At 44.0% G+C, this 16,940-nt stretch overlaps 1 protein-coding gene across 5 annotated transcripts in view; it reads left to right on the top strand.

The window, feature by feature from the left end:
* The first annotated feature begins 3,249 nt into the window (after window positions 1-3,249).
* Window positions 3,250-16,940, top strand: part of MYOCD (myocardin) — an 85,496-nt gene continuing 71,805 nt past the window's right edge. For 4 of the 5 annotated variants that reach the window (XM_081580661.1, XM_081580659.1, XM_081580662.1 and 1 more), the window contains exon 1: window positions 3,250-3,622. In XM_081580661.1, coding sequence (XP_081436787.1) covers window positions 3,568-3,622 — 55 coding nt within the window. In that variant the 5' untranslated portion in view covers window positions 3,250-3,567. The remainder of the gene's footprint in view (window positions 3,623-16,940) is intronic. The other variant, XM_081580664.1, reaches the window with a different exon arrangement.

Raw genomic sequence — 16,940 nt, 5'->3', positions numbered from 1 at the left:
ACTCCAGGTCACAAAGGTAGCATAGATTCAAATGGAGATCTCCCTGGCAGCTCCTGTCTCTCCCTTACATCACATCACATCCCAGGCTCACTCCAGGCCTCAGGGGGAGAGCAAGTCGCCGGAGAAGTGCAGCCGCTGTGACCAAATTGCAAGACAGCCTTGGGGGCCTCCGGTGCTGTGTTAGACAGCCCGCTGCTCTCAAAACACGGCAGCCTGGAAGATCAGCTTCCCTCAGGACATCCCCTTTAAATTCCACCAAAAAAAATTTTTTTCTGTTTTGTTTCAGAAAAATTCTTGCATAGAAAGGGGGAAGGATGAGCTTCTATATGAGCATATTTATATCCATAGATATTCCATGCCATAGGCGGTATAAATCCCAGAGGGCAGGTGTCAGCAGCTCCACGCTCAGATGGGAAACTTAAGGAAGCCTATAGTTACTAGTATTTCTTAAACATACTCAAAAAAGAAACTACACTCCCAGACACACACACACACTCACACACATTCTCTCTCTCTTTTTCTCTCTCTTTCTCTCTGTCTCTCTCTCCCTCGCTCAGGCCTGAAGAGGAAAAACAATCTACTCCTGTCCAACTCATCTGGGTCAGGCAGACCCTTATCCCAACTTTCACTGCAAGAAGAGTTCTCTGCCAAGTTGCCATGTATCTCTCTTCAGCTCCACAACCCTCGGGATAAAAATCTGTTTGGCTTTTTTTTTTCTTTAATGTGCCTCAGAATAGTTTTTTCTCTACTCAGATAATTTAGCAACATTCCTTCTTCCACCAATCTCTCCCCTGTCGAGTACCTCCCTGCCACAGGCATCTCAAAGCTGGCCAGGGTTCTTCCAGGCCCTAGGGCATCTCTATTCCCAAATCTCCCTCCCCTTGACCTCTTTTCATTGACAATCAGGAGCCTGGGGTTCAACCAAGGACAAGAACATGCTGGTAGGGAAAGTGGTCACTTTGTGTCACAAGTAACATAATGCCACTATCCCCTATGTTCACATCTTAACCCTAGGAATCTGTATTTTCCATCACATGGCGAAGAAGAGTTAAAGAATGCATGTGGGGACTTCCCTTGCAGTCCAGTGGTTAAGACTCTGTGCTTCCAATGCATAGGGTGTGGGTTTGATCCCTGCTTGGGGAACTAAGTTCCCACATGCCACATGGCACAGCTGAAAAATGAAAAATAAATTTTTTGTTTGCTTCCATATTTGTTCCCTTTTAAAATGAATTATATTTGCATGCTCTTTACCTATTTTTTCTTTTTTCAAAAAAATATTTTTAATTGAAGGATGATTGCTTTACAATATTGTGTTGGCTTCCACCATACACCAGCATGAATCAGCCATAGGTATACATATGTCCCTTCTCTCCTAAACCTGCCTGCCACCTTCCACCCCATCCCAACCCTCTGGGTAAAATTAGCCAGTGGAAATGTACTGTATGACGCAGAAAGCTCAAATCCAGTGCACTACGATCACCTAAAAATATTTTTTTAATATTATAAAAAAAAAAGATGCAGGTGGAGTTAAGATTGATAATCAGCTGACCTTACCACAGGGTTTATCCAAGGTGGGCCCAGTATAATCCCAAGGTCCTTAAACATGGACGAGGGAGACAAAGGGGAGAGGGCAGGGCCATCTCACGTGAGAATAACTGGGCCCATCAAGATGACTTTGAACCTGAAGAAGCCACAAGACATAAAACATGGGCGCCCTCTAGAAGCTGGAAAGGGCAAGGAAACAGTTCTCCCCTAAATCTTCCGCAAGGGAAGGTGGGCCTGACAACACTGGGAGGTTAGTCAGGTGAGACCCACTGTGGACTTGGGACCACCGAAACTGCAAGATAATAAATCTGTGTTAAATGAAATTACTCAAGGTGTGATTTGTTCCAGCAAGACTAGGAGACTGAGGTCTTCTGCAGGAGCATGTTGCACAGAATCCGAGCTGCTCATGAGCTCATCCTCGGAAAACAGGCCTCTGGGGACAAAACTCTATCTCCAGGAGGAACAAAGACCCGACTGCTCTGCCTCTCTGATGTGTCAGGAGTCAGATGGTCTATTCCAGAAGACCTCAGTTATGCAAACTACTGGTCAGATCCCAAGGACCCTAGGATTTGGGCAAGGCCCAAACTCAGAGCATTACAGGTTGTCCCAGGAGCTATGGTCACATCAGGTCTTTATCTGTCACCCACTTATCTTGGAAGGGTTTCACACTCTAAGACAATAAGTAGGCATGTATGTAAATAACAGATGCTACTTCGAGGCCCACATGCATAGAACGTTGCAGATAAATTCAACCCAACGCTGTATGTGTATATAGTTTAGTTTTTATTTTCTGCGCTGCTAACAATTAAGCAAACTTCTTCAGGTCTTGAGAGCAGGTTTCGTTTACAGAGGCGCCTATCACACCTGGCACATTCTGGATGCGTAATCCCTCGGGGTCGGATTTTCCCGGAAGTGGATTTTCCCCTAAGGAAGGAGCGACTCCCTCCTGGGAAAAAAGTCAGTCTTTCCAACCCGAACCCAAGCCCAGCTCCGACATCCCTCTGCTCCCGAGACTCTCCCTCCTTCAACCCCGCCCAAGGGAAGGAAGCGCGCTTCAAAGGGCTTCCAACTCTTGCCTCTCCCCCTGGAGGGAGAGCGTTGAGCCCCGGCTGGATCTGCAGCCATTCTGACACAGGTTTGTCCAGAAAGAGCATATCCCAGAAAAATGAAAGCCGTTTCGTTTTCTCCGTGCACTTGTGTCCAGGGTTGATACCGGAACTGCGGGATGTTTGTTCTGTCTCTGCCTCTGCAGACAGGGAGAGAACGTGCGGACCCTGGGAACGCTGGGATCCTAGATTATTTGTCAGAGCGCCGCGCACCCCGAGAGCGCGGGAGCGCCCGTGTCCCCGTGGGGTGGGACACACCCACCGCCTACAGCTCCCCCCACCCCACCGCGTCCCCCAGGCTGCGAGCAAGGAAAGCCCCCTCTCTGGGGGCCCCCACCCTCCCACCTGTCCCGCCCACCTAAGCGCCCAGCGCCGCGCCCCTCCGCTCCCTTCCCCCACCAGCTCCGCCCCCCCGCCGCGCCCCCGCATCCCTGCCTCCTACCCGCGCGCAGCCAGAGTCCAGACCCGCTCCCGGGACTCCGGCGGCTGCGAGTCCCGGGCGCCGCTCGCTGCTCCTGATTGGTTGAGCTCCTGTCAGTAGTAAAAAAGGATCAGATAGCAAACTGGGGACCTTCATAAAGGCGTGGTGGGGATGCTCGAGGAGCGGGCAGCCTATGACATCAGCCGCGCACGCCTGGGATGCCCGCGGCGCCCGGCCCGACCCCGAGGAGGCGCAGGGTCCCGCCGGCCGAGAGCGCAGTAGCCCCGCTGCGGCGAGGGGGGAGCCGCCACTTTCCCGGGGACACGGGTTTCGGTCCCTGGCTGCCGCTGCACTCCTACCCAGGGGAGCTCGCGGAGAGTTGGATGAATTCTGGGTTGTTCACTGCGGTCAGCTGAGCTCCCGGGAGCCTGTTCCTGGTGGACATCAGGGGGCGTCTGGCTAAGGGACCAGCGGCTCTCTGAGACTCAACTCAACATGACACTCCTGGGGTCTGAGCACTCTTTGCTGATTAGGACCAAGTTCAGATCAGGTAGGGCAAAGACACCAAGCGTTCCTTCTTCAGCTCTTCCTCCTCTTCTACGTCTCAGCTGCACACTGCTTTCCAGTGCACGTTTCAGAGCCCGCCTTGGCTCCTGCACCTCTGTCCCCCAGAAGCACATTTGGGAAGTCAAGAATTTTATTAGCCTGGGGGGGTGGGGGGGTGGCTTTCATGTCTTCTGTTGTCAATGCTTTGAGCTGCAGAGCGTGGTTTGGTTTGTGAGAAGGCCAATCCTTTTATTTTTGTCTCTGTATCTGTGACTAGAAAAAAAAAATGGGGGAAGGGGGTGCATCCAAAAAGGAATAACCTTGAAAATGAGCTCATGGGGATTTCAGGTTTGAGAGCTGAGAAGTGTGAGAAGATGAACCTGGCACTGGGCATTACATACAGGAGCCACTTCAAATGTAGCTAATCCAAACAAATGTATTTCCCAAAAAAAGTCACTTGGGGAAAGTAAAAATAGCAAATTTGGAGCGTACCAAGTATTCAAAATGACATCACTGTAGGAAAAAAAAAAAAAGTCTAGTGCCACAGATATTTTTTCCCAAACCATCTGATATTTATAAATGGAGACTTTCCCCCCAAATTTCTGTCCCGATAGAGAAACTTCTCCGAGGACATTGAGGGAAGGTGAGTGGGGGAGGAGACGGGGCCTTGAACTGCCCCGCAAACAGGCTGGTGCGTGTACTCGCCCCTGAGAGATATTGGTGTGCGGGTCCGCACACTGAGACAGGGTCTTCAGTTCTTTCTCAGCAGCTCTGCGTAGAATATTGGTTTTAGAAAAGTGGTGACAAACTGCTCAATAAATGGTACAGCTTCTACCTAGAAGATACCATGTCTGCATGCTCAGTCGCTTCAGTCGTGACCGACTCTTTGCGACCCTGTGGACTATATCGTGCCAGGCTCCTCTGTCCATGGGATTCTCCAGGCAAGAATACTGGAGAGGGTTGCCATGCCCTCCTCCCAGGGATCTTCCTGACCCAGGGATGGACCCCGCACCTCCTGCATTGGGAGGCAGGTTCTTTACCACTACTGCCACCTGGGAAGCCCAGAAGATGCTGTGAGTTACTTTAAACTGTGATGTGAACATTTCCCATAACAGGTGTTATAAGGAAGCTGGCATAGTTTGCTAAGTTTTCCATAACCTTTCTACATGGGACCACTCAGCATGTCACTTGGAGGGAGGTTACAAAAAATGAGAAGAGTGGATGCTGTAAAGTAGGGCCCTCTGGGACCTCCTTAGGTGCCCCTGGCTTTTAGAAGTCTGTGGGATCCCATGGAGATTTTCTATGGCTCTGTACTGTCAAAGCAAGATAAAAACTTGAGAACTTAGGCTCAAGACAAAGTGCCCTGAAACAAGACTCAGCACCCTGAAGATCCGGGGCAAGTCTGCGAGGCACTAGGTTCTGCAGTGGGTTAATCCATCCTTTCCGTGGTGAGGTAAGGTGCTTGGTCCGTTAATCCACTAGAGGCACAGAGACACGGCCACCACTTCGCAATTTGGTCAGGACTGCAGGGCAACACTGCCACCTTTCTGAAGAACAGAGGATGTGAGTTTGTTCTGTGAGAAGCTCCACTCATTTCAGATGCACCCTCACCAGTTTCCTGTAGGGCCAGGGGAGGGCCTGGTTTGTCTCTGGATGGAATTGGGGATGTACTTGATAGTAGAATTTCAAAACAGGCTTGTCAAACGATGCTTCCTTCAGCTGCAGCGCAGAGGAGAATCAGATGGTTCTCCTAATTCCTGCCTTGGTGGGTTGGTGGAGTCCTGTGTCTCCCAGGCAGACCTTGCAGACCTGGACCCTGGAGCTTCTGAGAATTCCAATGGCAGCCTCATTTTTGTTGTTCTTGTTTTTTGTTTTTAACTTGGACAGGCTTTTGTGTCACTGAAAGGGCTGCTTTGGGAAAACGTGGTATCAAAGTAGACAAAGGCAGGCTTAGTCCTCTACCTTCGATAAACAGAGAAACAGAGGGTCTGAAAGTGGACAAAGTGGTTTGGTCGTCTGAGATGTAAGGAGTTGATGATGTCCTGAAAGATAGAGAAGAAGACAAACTGAATGGAAAACTAAGGAGACATAATTTTTATTATGTGATTATTCTTCCTGGAGATCGTTACCGCTGTAGCTGCAGGAACACAGAAGTCTGGCTGGCAGCATAAGAGCACAAGGGCCTCTTGAAGAGTCCTTGGTTTACTTTATGGCTAACAGTGGATCAAGAAGCCTCTTCTCTGTTTTGATTTCTCTCTCTCTCTTTCTCTCTTGTTTTCTTTTTTTTTCTTCTTCTTCTCCTTTTCTTTCACAAACTGCTCAAAATGTAAACTCATAAAACTCTATCTCACTGCTAATGTTTGCTTCCATAGTAGACTCTGGTGTATTTCATTGAAAATGTTTCAAAAAGCGAAGGAAACAAAATTGTTCTCTGATCATAGTAAGATGGTAGGACTGGTTTATAAGGGAGCAGATAACTGTTTCCACTCTGAAACTAACATTATGGTAACTGTTTCCAACTGACTTTCTATAAACTGTATTTGAGTGACCTTGTTATTGAACTGCAAAGTCTGCTACCAGAGCAGTAAGCTTGAAAGTTTACATGGACAAACATGTTTAGTGATCTAAATTCATCCTACTGAAATGCCAAACTCCCTGGGTTTTTAGCAGATACCTCTTCTTATCAGCTGCATAACCTGAAACCTCAGATAAATTATATAATTTTCTCTGCCTCAATTTGTTTCATTTGAATAATGAAAAGAATCATAGGATTGTTGTGACAAATGTAGTAATACAAGTAGAGCATTTTAAAAAAAATGCCTGGCACTTAGTAAGCCCACAAAAAGTACTGTTTTATTATTCATATTCATTTACAGGGTAGTCCTAGGTTTTTCAGTTTTTCTCTGTGACTCTTCGTTGCTTCATCTGTAAATGTCTAGATTGGGCTAGGTGATTTCTCCCACCCTTGAGAAACATTTTATGGTTCTGTGAAAATGCAAAGATTGGGAATAGGTAAAATTGTGATCAGGCTTTGTGTCAGTTGGGCATACATCACAGACAGTTTACTTAAGTGCCGTCATTTTAGTGTTGTTTTTGAATTAACCACATTTTATTGTATTTCATCTTCTAGTTGTTATGTCAATATCTGTAGTCAGTATCACTGTTGATAATTTTCCTCATTACCATAATCCTGTGCCAGTAAGACACAAGGACCCATATGTATGCACACACACACGCCATGCACAAAGGATCGAAAGGAGAGCGATAGGTCCATTAGTGGGTTTCCCTTTTAAAGAACTATTGTGTTTCTTTTGCTTTGTTCTCTTTTTCTCTTCTTCCCATTCAACCAGCTCATACAAAGGTGGACTCTGGTTTCTGCCATAACTTTAACTCTATCCCCCAGAAATTTAGGGTTGTCAAAATTTAGCAAATCAAAATGCAAGATGCCTAGTTGAATTTGAAATAAGCAAGGATTAATTTTTTAGCCTGTTGGCAATATGGAGCATATTTTCACCTAAACTGGACATTCTGCATTTTCTGTGGTAGCGGGGCTATAAAACTATGTATATTCACCAAGTTAAATTGGCCACTTCAGATCTCGTTTTTCTTCATCTACAAAATAGAGGATTCCAGTGGTTCATGTCTGCAGTTAGTTTTTATATTTTCCCAAATGAATAGCCCGAGTACTTTTGTAAAGTTTTGGTGACTATAAGCTTCATAAAAGCATCACTATGGCATTTTTTAACTGTCATATCCTTGGGGAACCAGACATAGAGTAGATGCTCAGTAAGTTTTTCTTGCGTGGATTGATGAAAAATTAACACCTGCCATCTTTATAATTTGTTGGTTTCGTTCAGTCACTAAATCGTGACTGACTCTTTTGTGACCCCACGGGCTGTAGCCTGCCAGGCTCCTCTGTCTATGGGATTTCCCAGGCAAGAATACTGGAGTAGGTTGCTATTTCCTTCTCCAGGGGATCTTCCCAATTCAGGGATAGAACCCACGTCTCCCGCTTTGGCAGGTGGGTTCTTTACCACTGAGCCACCAGGGAAGCCCTGACTTTATGATTAGCCCATTATTATTCTAAGATTATTCTGAAGGCAGTCTTTTCAATTGCTTCATATGTTCAGTGTTCTTTTCATAATTTGGTATTTTGCAAGAACAAAACACCATAGCCTGGGTAGCAAAACAACAGACATTTATTTTCTCTGGGGACTGAAAGTCCAACATTACCATCACGGTAATTTTCTGGTCAGAGTTCTCTCCCTGGCTTGCAGACGGTCGCTTTCTCACTGTGTCCTCACGTGGCAGAGAGAAAGACAGGCAGATAGACAGCGAGCTCTCTGATATCTTCGCACAAGGACCCTGATCTCATCACAAGGGCCCCACTATCGAGTCCTTGTCTAAACCTAATTATTCCCAAAGGCTTCATCTCCAAGGACATCCCTGGTGGTCCAGTGGTTAAGACTCCAGTCTCCCAATGCAGAGGATTCTGGTTTGATCCCTGGTCAGGAAACTAGATCCCGCATGCTGCAACTGAGACCCAGCCAGCCAAATAAGTAAAATAAATAAACCAAGTCTGTAAAAAAAAAATTTTTTTACTATCACATACAGAGGTTAGGGTTTCAGCATGTGAATTTGGTATGTGGTGGGTGGGTGGGGAGCACAGTTCAGTCCATAAGAACAGCTAAGGGTCACATACTTGTAGGTCCCAGAGGTTAGGATGTGGACATCTTTGGGGAAGGAGACATTATTCTGCCTGTGACAGTAGCAGCCACTATGCCATTCCTCACTGTAACCCCTCTACATGCGTCTATCCTACACACTGTGTTTTTCAGCCCTTTTCCCTGCATATGGATTATCCAGCCTTAATCCCATTGTTGTCTTCAGGGTGGTCCCCAGAAGACTCATTTCATAGTATGTTAAAGTTGTTCAGCAGGAAATTTGAGGGACCCAAGGACTTCCTTGGTGGTCCAGGCATTAAGACTTCACCTTCTAATGCAGGGGGTTCGCGTTCGATCCCTGGTTGGGGAACTACGATCCTACATGCCTCTCAGGCAAAAAAAACAAAACATAAGACAAAAGCAATATGGTAACAAACTCAATAAAGGCTTATAAAAAAAAATAACTCACATCAAAACAAAAAATGGAAAGAGGGAAGCAGAGTATAGTGAAAAATTAAATTGGATTTTTAATTGCAGAATTTCTGAAGACTTTACTATTTCTAATGTCAATTATGAGCTTCTAAAAGGCAGTGATTCCCAGCCATGTTTCACCTTTATTCATGCAGCACCTCAGAGGGTAAGTTTAGATGGACAGACATCATGGAAAATTTTTTCTGGACAGAGAGGCTCACAGTTTCTGAGCGTGATTTCTCTAATGGGGTTAATCTCTACACGTAGGTCACTGACAGGCCCTCTGCACCAGCCAAGTGTAAACTCTGATGCTTTTCCTTCCCCCATCTCACTCCTCAAACCTCTGTTATTTATTGTCACCAAGTGCCCCATCCCAGGAATATCCGTCAGAGGCTTATATATAATCCCTGTCCCCAAGGAGCTCACAGGCCACCTGGAAGGTGCTGAAAAATGCTATATGAGAGTTACATATTTATGCATTCATCCAACAGACATGCATGAATATCTCTTTCCTGTTGCCCTTGTAATGGAGACTGTGTTAGGAGCTGGGGGTCTGTTTGGGGAGCAAAAAAGACCTAGCCCATGTTCTCCGTGGGATGTTAGAGCCAACGTCTAATTCCCTGTGTGTGATTCCTTTAAGCTGTACCGTGTAAAAGCCCGTGTGACAACACAGTTAGCTGGATCCTAGAAGATGAGTGTATTTCAAGTCCTAAATAGGAATTTAAAATCTTTTATAAAAACTAGAGGAGGAGGACTTCCCTAATAGTCCAGTGGTTAAGAATTCGCCTTCCAATGCAGGGGAACGTAGGTTCAATCCCAGGTCAGGGAACTAAGATCCCACATGCTGCAGGCACCACAACCAGAGTGAAGCTGGTGCAATGCAGCCAAAAATAAGTAAATAAAATACAATTTTTTTAAAAGCTAGAGGAATATTCAGTCAGGCCACCTGCCTGAGACCATTACTTTCACCTCATATACTGGGGGGCGGTTGGCTTCCCTAGCATCTTCATTACCATGGCAACACCCCCAAATTCCCTTCCACACCAAACCTGCCTTATTATTGTCCATAGCTGTTACCACTACACCAGACACTAAACTTTTTACTTGGTCATTTGTTTATTTGTCCACGAGGGCAGGGATTTTTGTTTGTTCCTTCATTTTCACTGCTTTCTTCCCTGGCACCTAAAACAGTGATGGGCATAGATTAGGCACTGTTAAAAATGCCTTGAATGAATACGTTTTATTTTCCCACCAAAGACTATTCAGAAACAATAAAAGTAAACAGGGTATGTTTTTATATATTTTTAGGCATATTGGTGTCAAGGGTAGGGGCTTAAAACTAGAACAACAAAAGAAGAATGAGTGGCTATAAATACAGAATTCTGAAAAGTAGTTGTCTCTGGAGTGGGAGATGCAGGGAGAGTAGATACGGATGTGGTCCAAGGGAAGAGAAAGGTTATTGTGATGTTGGTTTTAGCTTGATTGGTGGTGACATGCATGCTGATTATTAAGCAAATGAATTAAGTTGAAAAATGCTTGCTTCTTGGAAGAAAAGCTATGACAAACCTAGACAGCGTATTAAAAAGCAGAGATATCACTTTGCCAACACAGGTCCTTATAGTCAAAGCTATGGTTTTTCCAGTAGTCATGTACAGATGTGAGAGTTAGTCCATAAAGAAGGCTGAGTGCTGAAGAATTGATGCTTTCAATTTGTGGTGCTGGAAAAGACTCTTGAGAGTCCCTTGGACTGCAAGAAGATCAAACCAGTCAATAGTAAAGGACATCAACCTTGAATATTCATTGGAAGGACTGATGCTAAAGCTGAAGCTCCATACTTTGGCCACCTGATGCGAAGAGCCAACTCACTGGAAAAGACCCTGATGCTAGGAAGGACTGGAGGCAAAAGGAGACGAGAACTGCAGAGGATGAGATGGTAAGATAGCATCACTGACTCAATGGACGTGAATCTGAGCAAACTCCGGGAGATAGTGAAGGACAGAGGAGCTGGGCATGCTGCAGTCCATGGAGTCAAAAAGAGTCAAACACAACTTAGTGGCTGAATGTTGTTACATTCATGGGTCAGTGGTGACAGTGTGACCTGTACTAAGGATAATAATGAATCCAAATTAGTGTACCTGGGATCTTTGGAAAAATAAAAATGTAAGTTTTTTAAGACCATAAAGAGTGGCCTTCCTCTTTTATCTGCTACAGTGCATGATAGACACAGTAAGATTTTGTCAAATTGGATTGAACCAGATTTGATGGTTTCTGATCTAATTGAGTTGAACCAGAGAATGAACAGAATTGCACAGCAGATGTCCAAGGCCTAAACTGGAGGGATAGGGTTTTATGTACCTCAGAAAAGCCGGACCTGAATAGGAGATGTTGGAGCATAAAGTAGTCTTTCATCTTCTTCATTCTCATGTGCCTAGCACGAGCTCAGTGGTCCTCTGTCAGATGCTGACCAGCTGTCTTGCATCTCTGCCCAGATCAGGAAGGTGAAGTCAGCAAGTGTATTTCCCAGGTACCAGCCTTTGAAGTCTCATGCCCGCTCTCCAGTGGGTAGAACTTAGAACTATGCAGGAGCCCACATACCCACTCTCTGACTCACAATCTTGGGAAAGTCAGCTCAGCTCACTGGGTACCTGTTTCCATGCTAGCAAGATGGTTCCTGCCATTTGTGAGGGAAAGACCTTTGTAGAACTATTGAGGCTTTCTTCTACATTCCTCATGTGAGAAGGGATTACTTGATCTGGTGGCTTGTGAACTGCGCAAGAGAGAGGCATGGAGTGGTGAGTTTGATAGACATAAATAGGATTTTTTTTAATTAGTTAATTTTTGGCTGCACTGGGTCTTTGTTGCTATGTACAGGCTTTCTCTAGTTGCAGCAAGTGGAGGCTACTCTCGAGTTGTGGTGGTGGGCTTCTCTTTGTGGTGGCTTCTCTCGTTGTGGAGCACAGGCTATAGAGCAAGGCTCAGTGGTCGCAGTGCATGGTCTTAGCTACTCCATGGCATGTGGAATCTTCCTGGACCAGGGATTGAACCCATGTCCCCAACATTAGCAGATGGATTCTTAACCACTGGACCACCAGGGAAGTCCTAAATATGATTTTTAAGACATCAGCAACAGCCATTAGCCAAATAACAGATTTTTGCAGTCTTATGATTTTAGTACTCGGATTTTCAGCTTTATTGAGCAGACAGCATTTGTTTAAATCAGCGATTTGCAGTCATTTCCATCCTGACATCATCCAGAATAGCTGATAACTCAAGCTTTACTTAACCAGGTTTGAACTGGTTTTTTAAAAAAAATTTTTTTTTTCAGTCACACTGCATGGCTTGTGGGATCTTAGTTCCCATACCTCCTTCAGTGAGAGTGCAGAATCCTGACTGCTGGACCACCAGAGAATTCTCTGAATTAGTATTTTTAGGTAAAACACAAGGGTCTCCAAATTTTGTTACAATAAGATGTATCGTTTATTCCCAGAAATTTAGAATAAATAAGGCTGATTCCTGACTTTAATTTTTACAGAGAGTAGCAAAGTGACCCCTGGAACCATTGAAGGAAGAATCATTTCTCTCTTTTCTCCTGTTAGTTGAAAGAAGATAAATTCTCCTATTCCCCTACAGATACTACTAAATACTTCTCTTACATTTCAGCCACTCCAGTTAATGTTTGCTGTATTCAGATAGCTTAGATCATTAGAGAAAGCGGTAGGATTCGAGCAGTAGAAGCAGTGGATTAAGCCACTGTAATATTGTAAAATGTATTTATTGGGGTCCCCCATCTAGAACCTCAGTCATCACTTGGTATGTGTAGCAATGGTCAGTGATTACAGCCTCTCAAATTCTCAGTATGTCTTGCCTGACATCTCAGTCTGAACTGCCACTCAAATAAGTTATCCAGCCCTCAATCTGCATCTCTTTCCCCTTGGACTCTTAAATGGTACAAAGTCATCAGTTCTTTCTCATTAAATATAGGCCAGTAGCTCCCAGGAATGTCCCTATTCCACAGATAATGACTTGAAAATACCGCATAAGCAGTTTTTTACTTTCCTATTTCCGGGAACTCTCCTTTCAGGGAGTCGTTCAATTTTTTTGTCCTCACGACTGGTTGGTCTGGCTTCTTATCTGAAGTAAAGTTCCACACGGAACTTTTTGATACTCAGTTTTACAGTGAGTAACTAATGAGGCATAAAATATTAGAAGACAATTTTCTTTAAATTTATTTATTTTTTAATTGAAGGGTAATTGCTTTATAGAATTGTTTTGGTTTCTGCCAAACATCAACATGAATCAACCATAGGTATATTTATGTCCCCTCCCTTTTCAACCTCCTTCCCACCTGTCTAGAAGACAGATTTAAATTTAGTGCCCTCCCCAAACACACAGAGAAATGTCAGTAAATGTTACATATTATCTCATTTCTTGATCAAATGGCAATTAAAAAGCATTCTTTTATTTTTTATATTTTTAAAATTTTTGTACCATTTTTAAGTTACTTTCCATTTATAGTTATTACAAAATACTGACTATATTCCTCCTGTTGTATAACACATCCTTGAGCCTGTTTTATACCCAGAAGTTTGTACCTCTTAATCCCCTACACCCATATATATGGCTTCTCCCCCTCTTCCCCACTGGCAACCACCAATTTGTTCTCTATATCTGTGAGTCTGCTTCTTTTTTTGTTATATTTTATGTATTATAGCTTGTTGTATTTTTTAGATCCCACATATCAGTGGTATCATACAGTATTTATCTTTCTCTGTATGACTTATTTCACTTAGCATAATACCCTCCAAGTCCATCCATGTTGCTGCAAGTGACAGATTTTCATTCTTCTTTATGGTTGAGTGATATTCCACTGTATGTAAATATCATGTCTTCTTCATCTATTTATCTTTATCCAGGTGTTGATGGACACTCTGGTTACTTCTGTATCTTGGCATTTATAGATAATAATATTGTGAATGTTGGGGTGTGTGTATCTTTTCATATTAGCATTTTGGGTTTTTTTAAATATATACCCAGGAGTGGAATTGCTGAATCATATGGTTGTTATATTTCTAGTGTTTTGAAGAACTTCCATACTATTTTCCACAGTGGAGGCACCAATTTATATTCCCACCAATAGTGCATGAGGGTTCCCTTTAAACAGAAACTACTTTGAAAGTTGAAATATTTTAAACTCAGCAAATTAGGGATCAAAACATACCACAAACTACCAGAAGTGTTCAAGCATAGAACAAAGTCTAAAAAGACCCATTCTCAGTGATGATCTCTGCATATCTAGACAATAAGTAATTTTTAATTTGTCTTATATTCTTTCTTATATTCCTATATTCCTTATTTTGATGATCTATTCAGTGTCTCCTGCATCTTCTGTAGTCATCAGGAATAACCTGGGTAATTCATAAATTAGCAGTGGGCTTTGCTTGCATGTTTATGTTTAAGCCATGGAGTCACAGGGGATAAAGATTCCTGATGGGAGGACCTGCTGAGTCAAGTTGGCTGAATACCTGGGAGGTTGAAGTTGTTATCAATTCCCACCAATCCAAGAGCATATTCACATTCAAACTACGACAGAGAAAACCTGGTCCCCAGCTGAGACTGAACACTGACAACCCCTCCGGTTAATTTATATTGGAAAATTCCAATATGTATGTTGTGATACACAGCCTGCCGTCTTGCTGACCTGGGTTCAGATTCTGGCTCCTCCGTTCCTGATCATGTGAACTGGAGCATGTTCTTCAAGCTCTCCACTTCTCCATCTGAGAACATGGGACCAAAAAATGTCTGCTCCATGGAAATTTTGTGTGGCTTTAGTGAAAAGGCCAATAAACAGCATTTGGTCTAGTACAAGGATGTGCTTATTGTTGTTGTTGTTCAGTTGCTAAGTCATGTCCGACTCTGCGACCCCAGGGGCTGCAGCACGCCAGGCTCCCCTACCCATGAGGTTGTCAAACTCATGTCCATTGAATGACTGATGCCATTCAACCATTTCTTCTTCTGCTGCCCCCTTCTCCTTTTGTCTTCACGTGCCTGTAGACTTCAACAAAGCTAGCAGTTTTATTCACAGATTAATATTCATGATTTTATCCTTACTTATACCCATATACTATAGGATGTTGTACAGTATTTTTAAATACCTTTAATATTATTATAAAATTTCATAGTGTTTCTAAATTACCAACCACTAGCCTCTGATGATTACGTCATAAGATTTGCTCTCCTCATTGCTTTCTTTTTTTAAGATATTTTTTAATGTGGACCATTTTTTAAATATTTATTTTTATTTGCTTGTTTATTTGTCTGTGCCGCATCTTAGTTACAGCATGTGGGATCTGGTTCCCTGACCAGGGATCGAACCCAGGCCCCTGTATTGAGAGTGTGGAGTTTTAGCCACTGGATCAACAGGGAAGTTCTTGGACCATTTTAATGTCTTTACTGAATTTGTTACAATATTGTTTCTGTCTTATGTTTTGGTTTTTTGGCTGTGAGTCATGTGGGATCTAAGCCCTGCCCCCACCCCCAGCTGGGAATCGAACCTGCACCATCTGCATTGGAAGATGAAGTCTTAACCCCTGGACAGCCAGGGAAGTCCTTCATTTCTTTTCAACCCCAGGTGGTGGTTGCGAGTAATACAGATAATCATTATCATTGTAGCATTTACAATATATTCTATAAATGTTTTATATACATACTATCACTTATTCCCTCTCTTTCAAAAAAAACTTTTTGAGGAAGACATTGTTATCATTTTCATTCTCCAGACAGAGGTGGTGGTTGTTCAGCTCAGGTCTTAATGTGTTTCTGGTGAGAGCCGGATCTTGTAAGGTTACCAGTCAGCTCTAAGGATGAGCATGGCTCATGGCTGTTCTTCCAGCTCCCCTGAGATCCCAGATCCTCCACCTTGACAACCGAAAATGTCATTCTGTCTAAAGCTGAAACCAAAGTGGAGAGCTCTGACCACAGGGAGCAGCGCCTGGGGTTCAGACAGCAGTCTGCTAAATTATAGCACCTTTTATTTTTATGGTGAATTAAACTCTCAAGTCGTTGTGCTTATATTTTCATAACAACTCTGTGAGATTGCAAAACTAGTCGTGCAGATGGAGGAGACCTGAGGATCAGGGGTGTTAAGAAATTTGCCCAACGTCACTTAGTAGATTTAGAACCAGAGCCTGGGCTCCGGGCTCCCAGAACCAAGTTGGCCACGTGATCCTCTGAGGAACGCACAGCCACGGGGAAGCACCGATGGTACAGAAATGGGTAGATTGCCTGGCTTTTTCAAAGCCAGTCACTGTCAACAAAATACATGGTCCTTCTGCTTAGAGCTGTTTTCGCATGAAGCAGCCATCTCCTCTGGCTTCAAGACAGAAAAGACTGAATTAGGAGAGGTGGAATTCAGCAAATTCTACTGAGAGGAGAGAGAACTGAATAGGCATAGAAACAAAGGAGCCTTTGGCTTTAGTAAAGCGCCACCCTCTGCAGAAGTTTCAGGTCTTAGCGCGTAGACTAGAACCCAGCACCATGGAATGTCCCAGAGACAGGAAATGTTCCAGCTAGAATACTGGAGTGGGTTGCCATTTCCTCCCCCAGGGGATCTTCCCAACCCAGGGATCAAACCTGCCTCTCTTACATCTCCTGCATTGGCAGCCATCTTCTTTACCACTTGTGCCACCAGGGAAGTCCTGAAATATTATGTTTGTTTCAAAACCTTGTTAAAAAAAAAAAAAAAAGCAGGGCCAAGATTATTTTCTAACATGTAAAAAAATTGTAATATACCTACATTTTATATTTTCCCTGTATCTCACAATGTTTTCCATGACGGGTGGGCACTGGCAGGCAGAAATGGGAGTTTCTTTCCTCCAGAACCCCCCCACCCCCAGCATCAGCTTTCAAGGAAAGCAGGTCAAACAGCAGGTGCTGGTCCACACAGGCCCCTCCCCGGGGCGTGAGTGCACTGTCTGCCTAATTCACTTGTGGCTGGAGGCCACGGAACACATAAACAGGCAGGGAAAGCCTCTGGGAGGAATCTTGATGCCCAAATGGAGCCATTTGTCTTCTGAAATGATTGTTTGAAATTGTTTATGTCAGTTGCTGAGTTGCTGTTCTGCGCTTCAGGGACCTGTTTGCGACAGAGGAAAAAATTTCCCCACGGCCGAGCGGGCAGAGCTCAGTGGG

The sequence above is a fragment of the Giraffa tippelskirchi genome, chromosome 3 (genome assembly GCF_054371585.1).
Source record: "Giraffa tippelskirchi isolate mGirTip1 chromosome 3, T2T-mGirTip1v1.2.pri, whole genome shotgun sequence".
NCBI lineage: Eukaryota > Metazoa > Chordata > Mammalia > Artiodactyla > Giraffidae > Giraffa > Giraffa tippelskirchi.
This window is presented reverse-complemented; position numbering and strand designations above follow the sequence as displayed.